We start from the raw sequence: 23,405 nt of genomic DNA on the forward strand, positions 1-23,405 counted from the left end.
CAACTTATAACTCAGTCTGATTTCTTCGGTTTATCATCAAGCTTCATTCAAGGCCATAAGGCATATATGCGAGTGAATAGAAAAACGTCAAAATGACGCATTGGGTAAAGTGGGAAAAGCTAACCTTTCCCCCCTTCCTTTTTGACCTTACAATCGTCACAAACCGAATAGGTGGCTGTTTTATTGGAAAACTCGTTATCATTCATCTTTAATAAAACCTGACACGACTGAACAAGTTACTTCAAAATTTAGGCCAGGATATTCTTCATCAAAATGACTCTGAATTCAAGGATATAATTTGACTGAGCCCTGGGGATATTGCCAATAAAACCGGACAAAGAGAGCGTACAAAATCCGACATTGGCGACTCGCAATCAAACAGGAAGCGGGGACTTCCCGGCGCAATATTTCGTCGCCCCTGATTGATTACATTTCGAAATTCCTGGCTCGCATTGCATTGTTGGCCATTTCTATACAACATGTATATCAAAATTGATGATTTATGCATGGCATTGTCAGATCATTGAATTTGTTTGCATATTAAAAAATCGCCATTTAATATGTAAAAGTATACTTGGTCGACCTATTTCGAACCTTTGAGAGAAGGTTAGTTGTGGTAACGAGAATCTCTAGCTCATGAGTGGACTGGCTTCACAAATCCGTCGCCGATTTTAGTTCACCGATTTTCCTTAAACGCCACGGATTTATTCAACTTTACTGGCAGAGGTGTTTAAAATGTTGGTAGACTGACGGCCGTGAAAATATTGTTGCTACACCCTACCTGGATTGTAGTTAAATCGGGCCCGTCAGGGTTCTATCCCGCGGAGGAACGTGTCATTCTTTGCATTGGTGATTTCGTGAGATAGATATATCGCAATACGTTTACCATACAATATACATGTCAGAAGTAACCTCCCTCACGCGTGCTACATTTGCCAGCACAACAGCAACCTCTTTCACATGGGCGATGCAATCCAATCGCAACATATGATTTGTTTTGTGAGGGGACGTGACGTCAGTATATCAAGAAAATAAAAAGTCCTGAGGAAGAAGTTGTTGTTATTGCAGATGAAAAAATACCTGGCGTGTTTTGTGTAAATATCACGCAAGGAGGGATGTCCTTCTGACCAATGTACCATTTTATCTCAATGTATATTTCACAGAATGGTAAATTCTCTGTAACCTTGATGTTTATGTGACTGGATCACTTTCACGGAGTAAAAGAGTGTTCAACATGTCAAAAGCCAAAGCAACATCGACTGCGGGTTCTTCGCGGTTGAAGGACCCCATCCCGGCATTGGAGCAAGCCTGCAAACGAGCCGATGCGCTCCACACCGAAATCTCGTCCACAGGACTATTCAACCTCGTCTGGAGTGGGAAATGGCCAGATTTCAAACCAAACAATAGATTTGACCACTTCGAGGTTGATCTAAATAGAAGTTCTGATGTTCTTGCCGAGGCAGACTCGTATTTCCAAATGCTAGAGCAAGCCTGCATCCGATTGAACAAGGCGAACGCGACGCTTTCTGTTCTCATCGGCAAGAAGCTGCAGCAGGAGTTTGACGACATCGACTGGGATATCAATGGTAGGCATTTTGCTGGTCCTAGTCTGGTCGCCTGTATACCACGACCCATACGTATGCGCCAATACGGACGGAATATCTCCCAATATGAACCGTGCCCTATATGGATGTTGTGATGTCAGAAAAAAGTCCCTTTAAAAATCTCAATTCGAATTATAAAATTACTGAGAAAGCACCCCCTATAATCAGCCCCCGCCTCCCTATGCAAACTTAAGGTCACAAAATTTACGTACAACGAAAATGTCACTGGTTTGTCAGGCTCTGATAGAGATGGTGGCGGATTAACGGGGGGAGGGGGGGGCATCATGAGGCGCGCGCCACTCTTTTCGTCTTTATTTTATTTTGCCCCCGAATTGGTTCGCGGTTGACAGTAGCACTGATGTTCTTTAACATTTCAGGACGATTTTTAACTGATGAAGAACATGAGATGATGTACAAAAGCACGATAGTATGCAAGAATTTTGACGATCTACTAATAAAAATGGCCGAAATTTGTCAAGCAGCGGACGAACTGGCGGAGAATGCCAAACGCGCAAGCGCAGAGACCCGAGCCGCCCAAATGAACTCCTCATATTTCGCGAAGAACAAAGATCAAATGGAAAATGTACAAAAACTTTTCGAAGAAAAACTCAGGCAAAAAAAGGAGGAAATCAGAAGGTGCGTATTCTATATGCAAGAGGCAAAACTGTCTCAGCGTCCACCACCAAGTTGGCGGCCAACTTGAATTCGACTTGGAGGAAATGAACTACACAATTGAGGCCGAAGGAACTACATTGGAAAAAACGTTTTGAAGTTTAGAAGTCGCTCTCCCTTTATATAAGAGTGCCCCCCCCCCCCCCCCCAGGAATTTACGCTTGCTACTGGATTACTTCAGTTGCTGTACGTTATGCATGATCAATTTACTCTTACAGGCTAGAAGAAGAAAAAAAGGCGAAGGCTCGAGAGGAGCGCGAAAGACGCGAAAGGGAGGCCCGGCAAAGAAAGGAACAGGAACGACTGGAGAGGGAAGAGATGGATAGGGAACAACGTGAACGAGAAGAGAGGGAAAAGGAGGCGAGCGAGCAGAAAGCGAGAGAGGAAAAAGAGCGGAGAGAGCAAGAGGAACGGGAGAGGGAGGAGAGAGAGAGAGCCGAGCGGGAGAGGCGGCAGAGAGAAAAGCGAGAACGGAAAGAAAGGGAACGGTTAGAGAGGGAGGAAAGAGAGAGACAAGAGAGAGAAAGATTAGAGAAGGAGAAACAGGAGAGGCTTGAAAGAGAGAAGCGAGAAAAAGAGGAGAGGGAGAGGAGGGACCCGAATTCAAAGTTTTGGAGATCATTACTGTAAGTCATAATCAGTGATACGGAAACAGTACTTCTTCTTGGCAATTGCAAATTAGACGGTCGGCAAAAATGGTTTATTAAATATGGGATGGTCGTAATGGTTAATTTGCTTTTTGAGTCCACGCAATGCTGTCTCAATGAGCTTTGTGGCCGATGTGGCGCTACGGGATACTCGAGGCGTGCCGTGCCGTGCATATTCAGAAGGAGTGCGGTTGCCCCTGATGAAGTGTCATTGATTCTTAGTAACCTAACTACTTTTGCTTTTTAAGTTTTTAAGTTGCTTTCTTTTTTTGTGCCGCAACACGCTGCCATGTGTGTACATTGTATATCTAATAATCCCAAACACTCATGGGTGCATACACGGAAACAACGACAGTGCATTGCAGACGGCTCTGCCTCACCATGTACATGTACTGCAATGCACTGACAGTGCTAATGCATTCGTCAGTGCTTGAGCAGCTAAGAAGTTTCTCTAACTTTTCTATTTTCTTCCTCCTTCAGCTACAATGCCCAAGAAGAAACGAAACAGAACAAAGGTCTTCACTGTGTGTTTCGAGCCTTTACTGATTCTCTCGTTAGGAGTGAAATGACCGTTGTGGAAGTCCCATTCCTCAAGGCGCAAGTCCCCATTGGATCAGGAGAAGAGCTGGCAAGCACTGTCCTTGACATCACGTCGGAAAATGGCCGCCTCGAGTATCCCGTAAGTCAGTTCTCAACTTAGGGGCGCATTACCGATAAGTTTCCTTGAACCTTTCAAGTGATTTGGGGTCCTCGAAACTCCTTAGATTTATCAATGAAAGCTTATTCCCGCGTTAGGTTTTTACCGGGCCATCAAAAACTCCCCATTTTAAAAGAGCTTCCAGAGAAAGCACAGACAGATAATTCGAAACATTTTTTAGGTTGGATCCTAAAATTGCCCACATATCGTAAGGCACTATCTATATGTACGTATTTTTTTCCAGTATGCTGCCCGACTGGCGATGCCAAATTTAGTGGGTCGACATCACTTTTACAGCGCTATTGCAAAGATTCGCGTCGATGATTCACGCGAGTGGACTACAGTGCCATCAAAGGATACCAACATCGATAAGTATAAGGTGAGCTGCAAACTGCTAGCTGCAGATTTGTGGAGAATACTTAAGGGAACTGACGGGCCCTGACTGAAGTTCAGACCGGGTGGGTATGGCTAAAAGCCCCAGACCTATACATGTACATTGTATGGTTTGGGACGGAATTTGAGGTCCACAGGCGATGCTCTCGAGAAAATGCTTCTGTGGAATGAGCACTTTATTTGTGTGTATTCCTCTCTTACTTAGAGTGTTTAGGGGTCTTACTTCATCTGTCATTGCAGGATTTAGGCGAGTGTGAACTACCACCCTTCACTAGCATCCGTGTGGCAATCTTCAGGGCCGTGCCGAAAGATGCCAAAGTCATCCGACGAGGCGGTGGGACGGTCAGGTCACACGCCGAACCCAGGATCAGCATAGAATTCCCGAAAGACGCTGTGCAAGACCCCCGAGAGATAACCCTCCTGGTAAGAGCGTCCGCGCCAGTCTCGCTTCAACCTTTTGAATGCCGCTGGTACAAAAGTTGTCAAATATGACATAGAACCTCTACGGAGTGCATGTTTGTTGGCCAAAAATCTTAAATGGTTGATCAGAAACTTTATTTCTAATAGTGAGGGTCAGAAGCAGCTCTCTGTAGTTCTAGAATGAAGCTACAACAGTGTATATTTCGTTGTAGGTCCGCAATGTCGACCACCAGCTGATCGAGTCGCTCAAGCGCCACAGCCAAGGTTGCGAGAACGTTACAACGGCAAGTCACGTGCTGCACGTCGAAAATATGGAGGGCTTTGGGCGGTTCAAAGCGCCTCTAAAAATCACCATGCCAGCGGTCGAACGTCTACTAAAGACAAAAAAGAAACAGGTATAGGGGTGCATGTATACATCTACGCATTATTTGTCTGTGAATAGTCTGAAATATCCGTAATTTATCCGAGTTTCATGAGTGAAAGGGCAGAGCTAGCGAGGGTCACCACAAAATGAGCCTTCGACCCTGATTTTGGCCGAAAGTTTTTTGGAAAAAGTGTCATCGTACCCCCCTCAGAATGTCTTCCCCGACAAAAAAGCTACATGTAGCGACTGCGCCCCTGGAGTATTCGAGGGGTTGACTGGGGAGGGTAATTTTACTGACACTCTACGTTGTTTTATTGGATAGGATAAGACTTCTCCGCTGTACACCATGGTAGTCCAGCTAGGCCTGAACGGACAGTGGTCGATCTGCCAGAAGGTGGACGCAGAGCCCAATGAAGAAGGGGTGGTGACGGTCCTAAGTAGCAATCCATTAGCTGGGTGAGTAAATACATCTGCAGGTTCGAGACCTGGTTATACCAAGCACCGAAGAGGACAAACTTTGAGTTCAAAGGCCAGCAGCATAGCGTTAGACCGGGGGCTTATGAAAATCTGAAATAAGCGGACAGACAGCCAAAGTCCATCCATGCAAGACTTGAGCAAAATTGACTGAGGTGATGGCTTCCATGAAAAACGAAATTGAACTACTAAGTACATGGTGATAATGAACAGTAGTCTAATCGACTCATGTACCTTACAGAATGGTTGTGATGGGAATGGCGATCAACTCGGAAGCAAAGGCGGAGTTTTCAGCTGAAAGATTGGACCAGCACCTGGACGAACACGTGATTAGGTTCCTCCAGAGACAGTCCGAGAAAGACCGGAGTCAGATTGTGACTGATTGTGTCAATACGGAGGATAGTGATAAGCTTCTGGAAGATTTAAATAAAAAAGGGTTTACTGAAGGGCCCATTGAATCTAAGGTAATATATAAAGTACACATGAAGCTAGGCGTTTTGAACGGTTTGCAAAACTATCACCATTTCGTATCCCATTTAATCTTTAACCATCCTTGGAAAAAGTTCTCAGAAGGCCGTCAGTAGCTAGGTTGGACGGAAGTTTTATATCCCGGGCTCAAACCCGCCAAGCTTGTTTGCACCTACATGCAAGGTACACTCCGGACGCAGTGGACCTGCCTCGTTCCTCACCTTAACAAAAGGAGACCAAATTAGGGTGACGCAATGAGCTGCCCAGGGAGTCTACTGCAAGGAAGTCGAACCTCCTTGGTACCTGTGACCAGCAAATCAGCGTAAGATGCATTTGGCTGGTTACCGCGCACTAGGCAATCCCATGAATGTTATTCCAGAAGGCAATATCGGACTTTGGTCAGCCATGTCAGCAGCACTTTTCCTGAAAGTTGATAATCCAGTAACTATCAATCAACTGCTTTACCAATGCGTAGGAGTTTAAAGGCACATTATCGTTCTTTTTAAGGAAATCCTCATCCGAGAGGGACAGAAATTCACGATGATGCTGAGCCAATGGGGAAACATCCGTCGCACAGGGTTTGGAAAGGTTCCTGCAGATGGTGCCATTGAGTTCGTTTATCATTCAAAGATAAAGTGTTCCCGGGCGCAATTTTCGGTGGAACCTGATAATATTTACGGTCAAAGCTCACGTGACTACTACTTCGGTAACAACGAGTACTTCACCCAAAACAACATTGGGAGACCGGACAAAAAGATCCATGATTTCGGAATTAAACTGCCCAGGGTACGTCATCTACGTAAAACAAGTGGTTTTTAAAGGGACAGCTTGGGGGTGGGGTTCACCTGGCAAGTCTCCTTGCTTGCCACCATGCGCCGCCACCTGGAGAAGATATACACCTATACGCTGACCTCTGATCATGATTTTCACCAGTGTTGCCATGTTGCGTGGCTGTTTTGGGATTTCAGGCAGTTTCATAAGAAAGACCAATTACATCTGATAGTGTCTATTGCATTGAGATGTCTGAGTGTGAGACAGGTGACACGAAAATATATGGAACAACCATATTTTTGTTTTCCAGATGAGCAGAGAAAAATCCACGGTTCATAAAGCCCCAAGACGATTTGGCGCCGGTGCCCTTGGTGAAGAAGTGTTCAGACTAATTGGACAGAGTTTGGAAGACGAAGAGTGGACTCAACTGGCAACGAGGTTGAAAATGGACAAGGCCAAGATAGCTAGGATTGAGCGAGACAACTCCGGTAAAGGCTTGGATGATACGGTCTTTGCGATACTGTGGGACTGGTATAAGAAAACCGAGGTCTCGGGAAATAAGGTTAGTGGATGCGCGTCTGTCGACTTTCACTGATGATCTAGGCTCGGGGGGGGGGGGGGGGGGGTTCGGTCACGCGGAGAAAGAAACTCACCCCAATAATCTTGACACTATTGCGCTGAATTGGTACCCACAACCTACATTTCTTGAACAAAATCGTCACATATAATCCTCAAGCAGGTTATTTTGGCCTGACTTATGGGCAGTTTATGGCCAAGCAGACGGGAGCCCTCTATCATGCTCCGGAGGGCTCTGCGTTAGATGAGCTTGAGAGAGGAGCATCTGCATGATCTGGTTGCAACGCAACTAGTTGAGTTGCTTTCGAGTACATGGGTGTATTGGTAATTAACGCACAACTTTCAGGTTGATAACCTGTGTCGCTCCCTGAGGAAGCTTAACAAGGAAGACCTCGCTTATCACATCGAACAAGAGAATAACAAAATATTAGAGGAACAAAAAAAATCAGCGAAAGGTATGTGCACATGTTCCCGGCCTGACGTCATAAAAAACACACCTCACCATGGCGCGAATACAAAATTTGAATAATCGGTTTTGAAGCATGGAAATGCTTTGATTGTAATACGTTTACCATTCTCCAAGCGTCTTCAATGGTGATCATCGTTGTCAAGCCTCACTCGACCTATACTGTCTCTGCCACCGTTGGCTCGCCAGTCACCTCGCAAACTGTTGCAGGGGGACTATGTGAGAATTTCAGCGGGTGCACGTAAAATTCGACAGACGGACCAAAGACCGGGAGATTGTACTTTTACCTGTCTCGGTCGCCGCGAGAAAACTACATTCGGTTCGGTAATTTGAGTTACCGATGCGATGCAATGACTGCATCGACCAGTTAGGCCGACAAACAATATTTTCACCTGATGTATTCAAAATGCTCACCATACGGTACGATTTAGAAGAAAAATATCGTTTCAGAAACCAATCTCAATAAAGCATTCTTCATTGTGAAAGAGTCAGAAACTGTTCTGCGAAGCTGGAAGATGATAGGCCACCGTCTTGGAGTTCCCGACTGTGACGTTGCCGCCATTGATATTGATGTCGATGATGAAGTTGACGGGGTTAAGGAAAAGGTCTGGAAGCTCTTGAATGCATGGAAAGACCAAGAGACAGGTGGTGCCACCATCGACAAGCTAATTTCAGTAATGAGAAAGATGAAGATTGGGTTGGTTGCAGGTAAGTATTTAGTATGTATTTAAATCGTTAAATATCGCAAGCTATTTTATCAAAAGAAGGTTTGGGATGCTTTAATCACTTCCAGATCCACTGCACAAATGAAACCCGCCACTTGACCCATTTGTTTTTCCCGACATCGCCGGATGTAGGCATATATCCCATGTTGTTTGAGTCTGGCTGGGGCATGTGATCACTGTTCCTATTGCTTATTTTCCAGATAAATTAGGAAAACTAATCCCAGTGAGTGATCAAAATAGGACGGTTAGTCAACCAACACCAGCGCGGAGTCTGCGGCCAAAAACAGCGGGACCTTCGAATTCTGGGTTGTCGCCGAGAGGACTCGTCAGTCGACCATCAACTGTGCACGCCGGCAGCAGACGTTAGAGCCAACCATAGTTCGGCACTTCGCGAAGAGACGACCAATTTGACGTCATCTTCGCCCTTACTCGGCGATCTTCGTTAACGTCCAGAAAGCCGAGAATATCTGTAGGGTTAAACCGAATGAGAGTCATCTAGAATGCCAACACCCTGAAGCAATTTGCAAACTCGAAACGTTGTTCGGTTGAATCTTTAACCGAATGAGAGTCATCAAGAACGGAATCACCCTGAATCAGTTGCTACCTGAAGAGTTGTTCAGTTGAATTTTCACACATATGAGTACACAAATTTCAATTTTTTAACGAACGGCGTCGGCCTTCAAGGGTATTTTGAGACGGTCCCTCGGGGACTATGCTATGCTATGATTCCTTGTAAAAGCGCGATCACCGGGAGAGCCACCTATACGCCGCTTCTCAAAACTCTGGCCACTGTCTAGTCCACGTGGTTCCTGCCAACAGTACCGGTACTGAAGAAGAACCATCCAAGTGCTGCATTGCCGACAGTCGGCGGATTGACGTGACCTTTTCTTTGTTGAGGGGGAAATGGTATTTTTCAGGACGCTGGGATTGCCCAAATTGACGCCGAGCGATCGGGAGGGATACTTTATGAATAAAAGAGTCCATCAAAGATTCAAACGTTAACTGTACGATTTATTGGCTAAGAAGGAGGTACACATACAATAATAACATCAACATACTGTAAATAGGAAACGGTTTTGTGAAATTGTAGCCTTTAATTTGCCAGTGTTTTGACACCAGTTATTATGACAGTTATTCCTTTTTTGCACCCATATGTTTTTGTAATTATCTGTATAACATGTGCAACGGGAATATAAAAAGTACTCACTTAACATTTATAGGTTAATAGTAAAAAGTACTATAGTAATATGTTTACCTAATATGCTTATTACAGCAGAACGTCACTATATCAAGGACACGCTTGGGGCTGGATAAATCTGTGCTGAGGATCAGGATCAGAATGACGAAATGGACTGCATGCTTTATGAGTATGAGTCGTCATGTTAGTAATAGTATAAAATTCTGTAAGCTCAGAATATGTAGTATATACATGCTTTGAAAAAGCTGTAGAGCTGAAAACACGTTAAGATGTCATGTATTAAATCCCTGATATAGCTAGAATTACTGTCTTTTATTAATGAAGTCCAAATTCTTTTTCGGTGTATCGGGCTCTTGTAAAAAAATTCCAAATATTTCAGCAAGCGTAAAAAAGTAGCAGGATATCTTCACCAGCATGGAATGCTTCTCTGACAGTGAGTATACCCCCGCAACCCAACACATATACTGCTGAATCTCGGAATGGAAGCTTATATTGAATCATAGCTTACATTAAAACCCGTATGAAAGAAGGACTGATAGCGGCTGCGGGATGACACTTGGCTGTACCACAACTGCATCAAATAGATCATTCTAATTATATCATGATACAACAATACTAACACAAACACTTGTATAAATACTACAGCCTACATTAGATACACAAATATCAGATGATTAATATCTATCAAATTCAAAGTCGAGCCACAATGAACGAAAAAAACAGGATCATCGAAAACAAGGACAGTCCGAGTGGTGCCGATTGGCGAACGCTGGCATTACACAAGCTATGCTTGCAGCAGTTGTAGTGTCCTGCATATTTATTGCCTCCAACGCTGACGGTCTGAGTCTTGTTGAAACACAGGATGGTACATCCTCGACTGTAGGCCATGCCGGACTGAGTGGAATATTTGATGGTCTGAAATGATATTTAAAACTTGACCCGTCTGAACATATTCAGCTGAATTTTCATCCTGACTTTGGCAGAACAGTTCCAAGGCCGAAGAAGAGGGCTATCAGCATTTTCTGGGCCAACAACTTGTTAATTTTGGATGGGACAGAACTAGGATCAAAAGCACCTCGGGTTTTGGCAGTGCATTTTATCTTCACCCTTCCGGTGTAACAGTTTTGAGTGTCCGTTACTGAGCTGTGTATCCCGGCCTCGTTTAATAGATTGACACGGTTTTCCATGTCTCCCCCTCTTGAAACGTCATGGTCCCTCTATAGCTGCCTATTTTACTGAGACACTGAAATATGGGGGGAACCATAGATGTTACACCAGTCCCAATGTGAGTACCATAGAGAGAACCGCCACTGTGTGGTGTCAACATTCCAGGCGGTGTTGCTTTCGCTGCCTGAACCCCAGTTTCATGCCGGTGTAACATATATGTCGGTGTTAGCTAAATTTCAGTGTTTCTCCTATTGTTCCTCTTTTCACAGATTAGGCAAGCACAAACCAAACAAGACCCATTTTATTCGATTCTGATCTACAGCATCCCGAACCTCGTGATCAGCCAGGGTATTGACTGAGCTGCGAAAATCTTGGTGGTCACGTCAAGATGGATCTAAAGGAAACACTGACACACAGACTAACACTGACAGATGCTTACACCGGCTCGACTTACCAGACACCCCTGTGTGAGAGCATTACACGTTGTCCTCACTGCCGAACGTGGATTGAAGTAGTGGCCACAGTTCGGGTCGTTCGGTTTCATTCCGACTGACGCCGCTGAGTATATGGAGATACCCTGCGTCTGGGAGGGATCATGGATGCATCGAAAGCAGTCTATGCTCAACACTCCTGAAAACATTTGATGAAACACTAACCCTCTTACATCCATCCATCATACACAAATACTCGCCGACTTACCGGCGGTATGCGTCAATCCTGAAGTCTCCTTTCACTGAAGAAGGATGGAGAGACGCACAAGGAGGGTAAGATCGGCATCATACATTTTGATAGGGACATGGGGCTGTGGATATTGGGGACCTGGAGACTGTAAACCAGAGTGCCTCGGGACCAAAGAGGGAGGGCTTAAAAGCCATTAGGCAGTTTTGTTCAGCTGCTGTTCCCTTTCGTCAACTATGCTTTTGAGCCCAGGTCCCCGACTCAAATGGAAACGAGAGTACCTTTGGGCTCGATGCGTGCAGGGGAGGGTGGGGTTAAGGCCCATTGTCTTCCACGTCTCTAAACCCCAACAACACTAGTCCTGGTTGTCAGAGTAGGCCCGGAAGGAAGGCCGATTCAACTTACAGTTCTAGGGCCTATTTTACAATCTCAAACTTGAACCAAGTCAACTGTACCTACCTGCTATCATCGATAAACAAAGCAGAGAAGAAAGGAGGATCTTGGTTGATGTTTCCATTGCGATGCTTAAAACTGCGATGTTGGGTAGGCCTAAAAACAATGTAAATGTTATGAATGTGAATGTAGGCCTGACGTTGCTTCATTTGCATATAGATATACGAATGTGCATGATCCAAGCTTCTGTCAAATGCAGTGAATTTAGGTCAGGTACCAGCCAGCAGATAAGGCCAGATAATTAAATTGATATTTTGATTCCAAGCAGAAGCTTTTCTTGGCGCTTTCAAGAATGTGGCAGCGTGGTCTGGTCCCAAGGTCCTCTGGCAGAATGTGTCAAAAAAATCACTTTTAGTTAAACGAAGCTGATGCTGGGAAGTACTTCCTTCTTAAGGTCTTCGGTTTTCGTTTTTGAGTAACTTTTTAGAAGTACATGGTGTGGATTATTTTTAGATCTCAAAGGTCTTTGGTACGGGTCTTATACATCCTGTCAATCGAGATGGTCAAGTCGAGCAATTGATACGTATAGGTGTACAGATTTAAGCTCAAACATATGAAACTATCAAAACGGCAGGAAAACTTCAGCGCTGCCATGCGACGGGAGGACCATGAAGAACAGATAGACCGCCACCCAAAGCTTACTCTAAGCCCAAAGGAATCATTCCTTTAGGCCGACCAGAGGGACGTGATGGACGCATTGGACCGGCCTCGTCCTGTCGCCCGAGGGAAGACGATCAGGATGAAGAAACGGACTGCAAACGAGTCTATTATTATGAGATGCAAATCTGGTAAATCTCACTCATAAATTTTCATAACAATTTTATGAGAATATCTCGAGGCGGGGTCTCGCAGCGCAGAATATCGTTGCGGGCGCTGATGAGAATCAAGTTATTAACTTCACGGGGCCTAACGCAAACCGTCCAAAAATATATCGTTTCCTGCAATATGAAAATTGATAGGGGTGACAGTGTGTCACAAAAAAACAATAGACTCACTTTTGGAATTGACCCAGAACACAAAAATAACATACATGTGATTGTTATAAAGAGGTTGGAGGATGCCCATTCTGAGGAAATCAGGGGTTAATAATCGCTTCTCCGTGCGTGCAGTGCCGGAAAAGCGAACATTAACCCCGATTTCCTCAGGATGAGCGTGTCGGATGTCATCAGATCATGATTAACAGCTGTGATTCATGATATTAATGATGTATTGCTTATGGGTCGTTTTTTGGAATGATCAGACATGAATTAATCTAAAGGTTGGGGCGTTGCAAGATACTATTTAGTGGTCGTAGTTTCTGCATGGAGGGCAACTGGACAGTCAGCTTGCAAGGTGTACACTCCGGCCTCTCCCATTAGGATGACCCAATGGACTGCCCTAGGAGTCTAACAAGGTGCTTCATGTCCACAGAAAAATGGACAAGGCAGATCTTTTCTTGTGGGATGGGGAGAGGGCAAACAGCCAGGGTAAAATGTCTCACTCTCATCATAATATCTTCAGGGCAAGTGGAGGGGAATGGCATAATGAGAATTGTCCAGAAGCAGTTGAGTTCTCCCACAGAGGTTCTAAGAACTTCCTTGGTTCTCTGGGGCAGATTACCTGGTAGCCCTTAAAGACACAAATTGAAAAGCAAAGCCATTAGGTGTTGGGGTATTCATTTATTTTCAACTGATAATATTTATGTGACTGGCCTGTTTATATTGGTCAGAATAATTAGCTAGATTGCCTTACCTTATAGAATACAAAATACTAAATTAACAGAATTAAACAAAGTGGGAAAATACTTACATGTTAGTTACTATCACGAGAACAATAAGAACAGCCCAGGGTACCTTTAACAGTCAAAACATACAATAACTTGCATTACATATTTTAGAAAACTGAACAATCATTGCACTATAAAAACACTCCGTCTGATGAGGTTACTGATGAAACACGAAATTAAAGGAAACGAATCTGCGAAATGAAATGAAACGAATGAAATGACTTTTCCGAATGATATGAATTTAATTCTTACATCTAAACAGTAGCTGTAGTTGATAATGGTATAGCTGTGAAGCTGATGAACAATAGCTTTGCAGCAATTCATTTCGAGGGGTGCATTTTCACTTGCTGCTGACATTTTGTTTCATTTCGATGATTTTATTTCCGATTTTCATCAGTAGCCACATAATATTGATGAAGGATAAGAAAATGATGTTGACATCAACAAAGCACCAAATATATTTCTTTTTTCGTGCAAATTGTGACAATAAGTTAAATATGACAGGACCATATCGAATCGCACAGAATATGTTGTAGGTACACAGTGTTCTCCACAGGGTTTTCTCAAGGTAGGGTGATACCCTTGATTTTCAAGAAGTTTTTCCAGTGTGCGACACAAGGTAGGGTGGCCAGCAATTTGAGATAGGGTGGCCCTATAGGAACCCTCTACAAAGTTCTAGAGCAAGATAGGGTGGCTCTTCCAAGGTAGGGTGGTAAGCTGACAAGATAGGGTGGGCCACCCTGACAAATGGCCTTGAGGAGAAGACTGGGTACATTTTACATTGATCCATTCCTGTTCAGAGCATCCAGTCCGGTGGTAGGGTATTAACAGAAAGAAAACATACTGATTCGGTGATATATTTGGTGCAGCCATTTGATTCTGTAACCTCTCAATAATAATATTAGCGATTTGATTTCACATCTTCTCAACAGCTTCTATGCTGTTGTTTGATTATTAAGTATCATCTCAAAAACTGTTTTGATTCCGTATTGTCTCAAAACCTTTTTTTGGTAAACAGATTTTGTATTGTCTCAAAACTTCTTACCAATCAATTTGATTCTGGATAATCACAACAACTTGTACTCTATTTGATTCCTAGTTGCTCCTGGTCATATTTTCTGACAGGCTACCAGACATATCTGTGATCCTGCCCTCGTTGAAACACAACATGACAGAAGACATGTCAACTACAATAAACTCAAGCAGTTGTTTTATTTTGTTACCTCTTTATAGGCCTTATAGGAGTTTTATGGTTCATAGGGTTTACATTGTCACTAGTCATGATTTACTTGTCACAAGTAAACTGAATTAGGTTTGAAAACATGACGTCAGGGTGAAAAGTGACCTCGTGAATCCTATGTAGCCCGCTCCTTGGAAATGACTCGTTCATTCTTCATGCCACACATGAAAAGTGAACAGTGACATGTCACATGTGAAAAATTGAATTCAATCGCAACCTTTAGGGGGCAACTCCAGATGGGAGAAACCATTTTCCAGTAGGGAAGTTCCATGCAGTGCAGGAGTACTAGCTACAGATGACCTACGATTGGGGCATGACCATTCACTCCTGGCCACGAGCGCTACATGTACCTCATCTCAGCATGAGCTGTGTGATTTTATATTTTCTTAACAACTCCCAAACTGGTGACTCATTGCATATTGTTTCGATAACATCTACATCACTGCTACTTGTAAATAATTCTATTGCCACCAGGTGTGTATCAGCTCCGGCATGTCACGTACGATGACTTCTCATACTTGAACATGGCACTGTACATTTTTCCACCTAAACGCTCAGCAAGCCACTTATTTTTCAACACGGCCACTTTCAAAGATTCACACTTGAATTTTGCTGCAAAGTTTGTATGTACAGCTCGGCCCATGCCCTCCATTACAATAAGGTCGGCTTCACAGTCTTGAATCATCTGACTAAGGCCGTAGTCAATGTATCTGGAAATGGAGAGGGAATTTTACAAATAGGTTGATTACAAAGTTTAGTTCTTGACACTTTGGCTGAATACCTCAGTTAGGTATATTAGACTTGATGCCAAGTTAACTTGTCTTGAACAACCAGAACCTGTTTCTCTCATGTGCTGGAAGATGGCCCATGTCACTCACCTGAGATCTAAGCATGGTGAACCCTGTCCTGATTCCATGACCCTAAGTTGTCCAGATGAGATCGCCACGGCAACGTGATCAGATATGTCGGAGATTCTTTTCATTAGTATTGTTAGCTCCGAGGAAGTGACATCATTTAGGGCAGGTTTTGAGTTGGCACATAACAGGACCTGAAAAGTAACAAGACAGGCTTAGAAATGGCACATAACACTACAACAAGACCTGAATTGGAGGCTTAGAAATGGCACATAACACTACAACAAGACCTGAATTGGAGGCTTAGAAATGGCACATAACACTACAACAAGACCTGAATTGGAGGCTTAGAAATGCCACATAACACTACAACAAGACCTGAATTGGAGGCTTAGAAATGGCACATAACACTACAACAAGACCTGAATTGGAGGCTTAGAAATGCCACATAACACTACAACAAGACCTGAATTGGAGGCTTAGAAATGGCACATAACACTACAACAAGACCTGAATTGGAGGCTTAGAAATGGCACATAACACTACAACAAGACCTGAATTGGAGGCTTAGAAATGCCACATAACACTACAACAAGACCTGAATTTGAGGCTTAGAAATGGCACATAACACTACAACAAGACCTGAATTGGAGGCTTAGAAATGCCACATAACACTACAACAAGACCTGAATTGGAGGCTTAGAAATGGCACATAACACTACAACAAGACCTGAATTGGAGGCTTAGAAATGGCACATAACACTACAACAAGACCTGAATTGGAGGCTTAGAAATGGCACATAACACTACAACAAGACCTGAATTGGAGGCTTAGAAATGGCACATAACACTACAACAAGACCTGAATTGGAGGCTTAGAAATGCCACATAACACTACAACAAGACCTGAATTGGAGGCTTAGAAATGGCACATAACACTACAACAAGACCTGAATTGGAGGCTTAGAAATGGCACATAACACTACAACAAGACCTGAATTGGAGGCTTAGAAATGCCACATAACACTACAACAAGACCTGAATTTGAGGCTTAGAAATGGCACATAACACTACAACAAGACCTGAATTGGAGGCTTAGAAATGCCACAAAACACTACAACAAGACCTGAATTGGAGGCTTAGAAATGGCACATAACACTACAACAAGACCTGAATTGGAGGCTTAGAAATGCCACATAACACTACAACAAGACCTGAATTGGAGGCTTAGAAATGGCACATAACACTACAACAAGACCTGAATTGGAGGCTTAGAAATGGCACATAACACTACAACAAGACCTGAATTGGAGGCTTAGAAATGGCACATAACACTACAACAAGACCTGAATTGGACCTAAAAGTAACAAAATAGGCTTAGAAATGGCATAAAACTCTACAATGAGACCTGAATTGGACCTAAAAGTAACAAGGCTTAGAAATGGCACATAACTCTACATTGAGACCTGAATTGGCCTAAAGCAACTTGATCTACAATGATAGTACCTTAGTCCCTCTCTGTAGAAGTTCAATGGCGAAAGGCACGATACCAAGGATGATATCAAATCCACTATTATCACAGAATATCACAGCACATTTATGACAAGGCCCTCGCAGACGCTCCAACCATGCTTCAAAGTCATCAAACAGCCACGGACGACCTGAGAAGAAAAAATTAGTCTGTCAGTTAGAATATTAAGTAGAGCAGAGTTGCTCATAAACCAAGATCACCTAAGACTTCATCCAGACAGATTTCCTATATCAATTCAACTTACTCTGAAGCTCTGATTTCGCCTCGGCAAATCCAAACTTCTCCCCAGCCTCCAATCGCTTCACGATCTCCTTAGCACCCCAGTCAAACACGTTTCCCGCTAGCATGCCTTCCGCCAGCGCCACCTGCCGATCATCCCAAGAAAGTCCATCTAATTCATCCAGCCTCGTTTGGAAAAGTTTTAACGCGTGTTCGTTCTCTAGTTGTTTTTGTTGCGAGTATGGATCAATGAAGTTGAACTCCTTCAAGAAGTGTTCCCTTGTGTCGAGGAGACATCGGACTGTCAAGGAACCATACGCACTAAAGAATAAAATAAAACAATATCTGAAACAGAAATTTCAAGTTCTAACCATCAAATTAGAAGACTTTGACGCGTGAAGATTAGCTGTGAAGCAAATAATCACTGTCAGTGTCACATTCTTTAATTAAAGGGAGACCTTCCTTTACAAATTAGAAAACTGAATTTGAATTTGAAAATTTCCTATTGTGTAAACACCTAATATTGCAGATAAATTTCATCAACGGCATTATGTAGACCGACATAAAAATACTATGAATTATAAGTTTCAGCAACTGCAGTACAGGTGAGCCGAGTGCAAACTGTTGGTCTGCAAGATTTACCCTGAAGACTCAGTTCAATTTAACTGAGGTACTCACCATGGATTTTCTCGCAACTCATACAGTCTTTGAATATATTTTTCCTTGAATTGCTGCGCTCGCTGTCTGGCATTTTCTGTATTGTTGTCACTTTTGATTGCCTGGTTCATGAACTGCAAAAAGAAGTAAACAAGATGTGGAGATGGTGGTTACCTGCCACAACGGCTTCAGGAGCCAGTTGGGTTTATTGGCATAGTGACGCATCTTCGGCCAGAGGTGGTGTCTACTCATGTTTCTCACTTGATCGGGTCAGTTACTTGCCATGGCATACACACCAGATACAAGGAATACTCAGGAACCTCGGCTTTATGTCTCATGGTGAACACCCAGGAAGTTCAGTTCCTTGAAAGCCATGCCAGTTCGCGAGTCAACCTGGGCTTAACTTTGTGGCAGCTAGCAGTGTTGACCACAACATTATATGGCTCCCCATCTCCTTCAAGAGACTGCTGAAGTCACCGATATTCTAAATATCATCTGAAGAGATCAGTTTTTGGCACTATACAGACTAGGTACAACTCATACCCGATCTGTGGCATCCTCAAAGCACTTTAACCAGTACTGCCGGGCAGGAGCGTCACCCATCAAGTCCACAGTGTCTGGGAAGTAACTGGCAGCATCCAAGAGGAGAGGACAACTCACAAGGGGCTTGTCAAATTTCTCAAGGTGAAGCATGTCAAACTGGAAAAGATACGAAAACATTTCAGTAATAATACAACAAGCTTTTAATCGAAGGCTCGAGACTAGATTCCTAACACCGACTGATTTCTTGCGACACTGGTGAAGTCACTTAAGCCACAAGGCCATCAATACTATTTGGTACCAAATATCAATTGTACTAACACATGCTCACAGGAGGGACTGCAGCATGCCGCATTTCCAGCGCTGGTGATCAGTCGCTTAGTCTCTGATCCTACCACTGCCAAACATACGACTACTGGTACTATTCAACGTGAGATGGTACCACAAGGAATAACTGAAGGTCGCACCGCAGCAAGGAATGGGGGAATATTAAATCATATTGTAAGGCCTCACCGTAGCACCATCTCTTAAGTATAACATATCACATGTTTTCGATTTTGGACTCTGTAATCCTGAACTACCCGCATAATTCTCCGACCACGAATACTCGGCTGAAAAAAAAGACAAGAAAAATCATACTAACTGAATTTAAGGCTTCAAACTACCAGTATCATCAATGGACGAAGAATATCTTTTCAGACCAGAATTGTACAATTCAACTGGTTTCTTTTGGAAAGAAATGGGATTTTGAACTAAAATATCTCCAAGAATTTTGTCTGCCCTCCCGAGTGTCAAACAAAGCAGCTGAGCAGTTACTGTACTTACTGTCATCATCATCTTCCGCCCCCTTCAGGAAGGCTCCTATAGCACCTAGATACCCCTCATGTCGAAGAAAAAGTGGATGGATTCGACCCTGAAATGCCAAAAAAATCGTTTTCACAAAATACGTTTTGTAGGCCTACACTTCAAGTACCTAACATTAAGACTTTGATGTGTCCTATATTGAGGCAACACATCAGTCTTTCTAAAAGATACAAATGGGATAAATGCTTACCTCAGACCAATAATTTATAGCGTGTGTGATGGTGTGCATAGTCATGGGATGGCCTCGAATGAAGTATCCACCAAAATATATCGTCTCCAGCTTGTACTGATCGGCTAGGAGGCACGCGATCTGGCCAATGTTGTTGCTAATCGTAATCAAGAGACTTCTCACGATGTCCTCTGGCATACAGGGGGAAGCTGAGAAAAGAACATTATACAGGTTATCAAACTTTATTAGAAAATGAGCTAACAACCCCCCACACCGTCCTTCTATTTGGGCCAAACACATTATTTCATTGCTATTCATTGGCTTTGCAATGATTCTGAATAACATTGAGTAGTGAACTACATCATTCATACTTATAGCTTGTTTAAAGTTACCCCGAAAGTGAAACTAACCTTGCTTATCTGGTGACCCCCAACATTTGGCAGCTTTTCCAAAACTGCTTGCAATGAGATCATCGGGAAGTCCCAGCGATGTGTAAACTCCACCAGCACTACACGTATCTTTCACCAAGATATCGGTATTCCGGTGGTCACCCTTCTCGGCAAGTAACAGGAGCTCATCAAAACCCTGGAGACAGAACAAAGAACATGTTTATCCAGTGTTACGTCATCCAATACAATTTTCTACTGGAGCAATTGAACAAGCAACACTGTTTTCACTTTGACATTGGTCCATATTTGAGGAAATGAAAACATTTTCCAGCACTTCTAGACACTCGCACTAAAATGAAGCCTCACCTTAGCTCCTGTTAGCAGTGTTCCTAAACCCCAGAATGTGCCTCCCCCTATTGAGGATCCGCCAACTCGTTTGTACTGGTTCTCAGACTCGACCTGCAAAGGTAAAACATGCAGTACATTTGTATATATTTTCCGACTTTTTCGAGTTTCCATCCACAGGGAAAATTCCAGTGGAGCACATTATGACCATTTATGGTAGTATAATTTGTCAACACCACTGGGTCCTGGTTCAAATTGAGGGCAATGTTTTACTGGGTGGCAGATGGTGTTTCCAAGTACCACACCTACAAACAAACCCTGACCAAGCAGATTTTGATCACACATTTATCAGACTAACTCATATTTACCTGTATTATACTGACCCCTGACCCAATATTCACCAGCAGGTACGGGAATATATTTGGATCTGTCACCTGGAACTTGAATTCTGGCTGCTGCTTGTGCTGGTAATGGAACGCTTCATCTGGGATATTCTTCAGGAGAAAGTTACAACCTTTGATCAGACATTCTATTTCATCTTCTTTGTCCACTCTGAAAACATGATTTGATATTTTTACACTGCGATGAAGTTCAAATTTTTAACATTTTCTTACATAAATACACAAGATCTTTTAATATCACTCTATTTTTGTCAGGAATATTTCTTTTGGTGTATTGCCAGCTTCAGAGTCTCGAATCGAACCAGAAGGCCTCATTTTCCAGAGAGGCAAACCAGTTCCTCCAGCAGACCCCTTCCTTGCATGATCCAGCCAAATTAACTGAAGAAGAACACAGATCTTTAGATGTACAATTACAACATTAATTGATTGAATGAAAAACATTTTCGAATCGAAATGACTTACTGTAGTTCCAGTTTACTGGTCAATAAATCCATGTACTTGACTGTACCACTCCCTGTAGCCTTGATCACTTTCCCGGGTCCCTCAATGGCATCTGGCGACTCAATCAGATTCTTCAGAATAAAGTCCAGGCACGTCCCTATGTACTTTGTTTCAAATTTCACAAAGTGGAGTGTGTCGCCCGCCTGACTCGTCTCGGCAACTTTATAGATGTGATCCTTGTCTCCATCCTGAAAGAGACCCAAAGCAAAAGGTCTAGCAGTGAGCAGGCCTCCGAGCAGGGATGAGCCAAAGCAAAAAGCCTGATTTTTTTTCTTGGCCTGGGGAAAATCTTTTCCTTTGGACACAAAGCACTCACTTGCACAAAAATGCCTCTAAAATGCTTATTTTTAGTCCAATTTTGAAAATTCAAAGCTCCAGAGGGAGAGTTGGGACAGAGGTCTTTCAATTCCAGCAAACAATTTAGCATCTTGTAATAGGAAAGTATAAAATTTTACATCCATGCAATGAGGTACTGACCCATGAAATGAGCTATATTTGATTCCTAAGAAAATCCTAAGTCCTACACAATAAGCAAGGGGAAAAGATAGTAGTAATAACATTACCTTGGTAGTTTCATCCAGCACTAAGGACATTCGTCTTCGAACTGTTGAGAGATAGGCAATCTTAGCCAGGGAACCTCCTAAAAAGAGACGTGAACTAAGTCAACAGGAATTAAACTGTTGAGAGATAAGCTATCCTAGCCTGTTGCCCAATTAACGCCATACACTTCAGTTCGTCCGATAACACTGCCAACAGTAAGCTAGCAAGCACCATGCTGGACACAGGACAGGGCCCGCGGCTGCACAACGCATTACGTGAGTAGGCCTATGCAGAGCAGAGAGAGTAAGTCAAGATCAATAGATCACAGCGGCCATGGGCACCAGGGCAAAAATCTCTACCGGACATTTTTCTCCTGTTACACCACACCGGTAGTCATTAAAAAATTTTCGATTTTTTACTTTCGCTTTGCAAACATGAAACAACGCCTGCAAACCTTCTTACCAATATCAACTGCAAATCGTTTAGCATTTCTTAGATTCCTGAATATTTCCCCCTGCGACAACTCTATACTGGTGGCATAAGAGCCATCCATTTTAGGATAAAATCGCACTTTATTGCGAAAACAAATTTCCTTCTGCTAAATCGGCTTGTCATCGCGTCATCTTCGGAAATGACGTCACACTTGCGCGCACTTCTTCTATGGGGCGCTATCAACCACAAAAATAAGTAAATACGGTGTGTTCCAAAATCACTGAAGATTCCAAGTTTGGTCGTGGGTCGCAAACGGCCCAAGGACCGTTGCTGGAGGCACAGGGATTTGAGGCAAAGCGTGATAATTACAAGAAATTAAAGAATTTTTTATAGGAGGAGTGATTCTTGTAATCAGCATTTTGCCTCAAATCCCTGTGGCTGGAGGAGCAGTTGCACACAAAAAACGCCCCTCGGATTATAGGATGATTTGAGAATTTGACGTAGCTTTCGTCACTCTAATAGGAGGTCACTGGAAAAGCGAAATTTGCCAATCCATTGAACTATGCTAATCGCCCAAAGAATTCAAATACAGAATGTCTCCAACCTGAATGATAGAAAATTCGCTGAGGATATGTGTCCGTGAAATGATTGGCTGAAAAAAGTCGTGGATGCAGGCCCCGGACGCAGGTGGACCGACCTCGCCCCTCACCCATAAGGAGATCCAATTGGGTTTGCGCAATGAACTGCCCCAAGAGTCTAACATGCTGCGTGAATGGGGTACTTAATTGACTTCCAAATCATGAATATTCGGTCCCAAGTGTCTCATATAAACCTCGTTATAGTCAAGAGTTCTATTCTTTGTTTGTTTATCTGCCCCCGGAGGAGCCTACAAAAATTGCAAAGCAGCCCGTGAGGGCGTCAATGCGGGGTATTGGGTATAGTTTTCAACTAGCAATAACCGCGCCTCGGATAAACCTCATTGGCTACGGTACCGCCACTGCGCAAAGCTAACGATTCAAGGCGCCAAGCGTTTCTATTTACCCCTATCACCATGTTACCCATGGTATAGATTCTTGTCGCAGTTTTAAACTTACTGCATCTTTATCACACTTAATTCAATATAAATGGCACAAATGCACCTTTATATATGTTAAAATGTTTGTAAATAATATTCTAATGCTTTTC

General features: G+C 43.2%; 2 protein-coding genes, 1 long non-coding RNA gene and 1 other non-coding gene across 5 annotated transcripts; 1 reads left to right on the forward strand and 3 right to left on the reverse strand.

The window, feature by feature from the left end:
• Positions 1 to 620: 620 nt before the first annotated feature.
• Positions 621 to 9,631, forward strand: LOC135494612 (uncharacterized). 2 transcript variants are annotated; one of them, XM_064782743.1, is made up of 15 exons: positions 621 to 737; positions 1,164 to 1,586; positions 1,982 to 2,240; positions 2,495 to 2,902; positions 3,404 to 3,602; positions 3,865 to 3,999; positions 4,254 to 4,436; positions 4,646 to 4,828; positions 5,120 to 5,253; positions 5,513 to 5,735; positions 6,247 to 6,525; positions 6,821 to 7,072; positions 7,433 to 7,541; positions 8,003 to 8,260; positions 8,478 to 9,631. In XM_064782743.1, exons 2-15 carry the CDS (start codon positions 1,235 to 1,237, stop codon positions 8,642 to 8,644), a joined length of 3,141 nt encoding a protein of 1,046 aa, XP_064638813.1. In that variant the 5' UTR covers positions 621 to 737; positions 1,164 to 1,234; the 3' UTR covers positions 8,645 to 9,631. The 2 variants fall into 2 exon arrangements, with proteins under 2 accessions (XP_064638813.1, XP_064638814.1); XM_064782744.1 differs by having other exon boundaries at positions 627 to 726.
• On the reverse strand, positions 9,268 to 11,913 carry LOC135494613 (uncharacterized). The gene is made up of 3 exons (XR_010448417.1): positions 11,780 to 11,913; positions 11,097 to 11,272; positions 9,268 to 10,390 (listed from the first exon to the last, which is right to left on the reverse strand). It is a non-coding gene; the product is annotated as an uncharacterized LOC135494613 (long non-coding RNA).
• A 1,512-nt stretch (positions 11,914 to 13,425) lies between these two features.
• On the reverse strand, positions 13,426 to 22,400 carry LOC135494734 (4'-phosphopantetheine phosphatase-like). Its single transcript, XM_064782990.1, has 15 exons — positions 22,251 to 22,400; positions 21,812 to 21,888; positions 21,210 to 21,436; positions 20,715 to 20,898; positions 20,368 to 20,460; positions 20,023 to 20,197; positions 19,634 to 19,821; positions 19,405 to 19,492; positions 19,093 to 19,190; positions 18,583 to 18,738; positions 18,061 to 18,173; positions 17,408 to 17,703; positions 17,139 to 17,293; positions 15,657 to 15,826; positions 13,426 to 15,488 (listed from the first exon to the last, which is right to left on the reverse strand). Exons 1-15 carry the CDS (start codon positions 22,339 to 22,341, stop codon positions 15,260 to 15,262), a joined length of 2,340 nt encoding a protein of 779 aa, XP_064639060.1. The 5' UTR covers positions 22,342 to 22,400; the 3' UTR covers positions 13,426 to 15,259.
• A 693-nt stretch (positions 22,401 to 23,093) lies between these two features.
• On the reverse strand, positions 23,094 to 23,229 carry LOC135495200 (U4 spliceosomal RNA). The gene has a single exon (XR_010448543.1). It is a non-coding gene; the product is annotated as a U4 spliceosomal RNA (small nuclear RNA).
• Positions 23,230 to 23,405: the final 176 nt, after the last annotated feature.

This window comes from Lineus longissimus, chromosome 10 (assembly GCF_910592395.1).
Source record: "Lineus longissimus chromosome 10, tnLinLong1.2, whole genome shotgun sequence".
Lineage (NCBI taxonomy): Eukaryota > Metazoa > Nemertea > Pilidiophora > Heteronemertea > Lineidae > Lineus > Lineus longissimus.

What these genes read in the sequence shown, in the direction of transcription:
- LOC135494612 (XM_064782743.1), top strand. Translation starts at nt 1,235, where the DNA reads ATGTCAAAAGCCAAAGCAACATCGACTGCGGGTTCTTCGCGGTTGAAG. An exon ending in CATCGACTGGGATATCAATG is followed by an intron (nt 1,587 to 1,981) that starts GTAGGCATTTTG and finishes TTAACATTTCAG; the next exon opens with GACGATTTTTAACTGATGAA. An exon ending in AAGGGCCCATTGAATCTAAG is followed by an intron (nt 5,736 to 6,246) that starts GTAATATATAAA and finishes GTTCTTTTTAAG; the next exon opens with GAAATCCTCATCCGAGAGGG.
- LOC135494734 (XM_064782990.1), bottom strand. Translation starts at nt 22,341, where the DNA reads ATGGATGGCTCTTATGCCACCAGTATAGAGTTGTCGCAGGGGGAAATA. An exon ending in CAGGGGTCAGTATAATACAG is followed by an intron (nt 20,461 to 20,714) that starts GTAAATATGAGT and finishes TTACCTTTGCAG; the next exon opens with GTCGAGTCTGAGAACCAGTA. An exon ending in GAGTTGCGAGAAAATCCATG is followed by an intron (nt 17,704 to 18,060) that starts GTGAGTACCTCA and finishes TTTATTCTTTAG; the next exon opens with TGCGTATGGTTCCTTGACAG.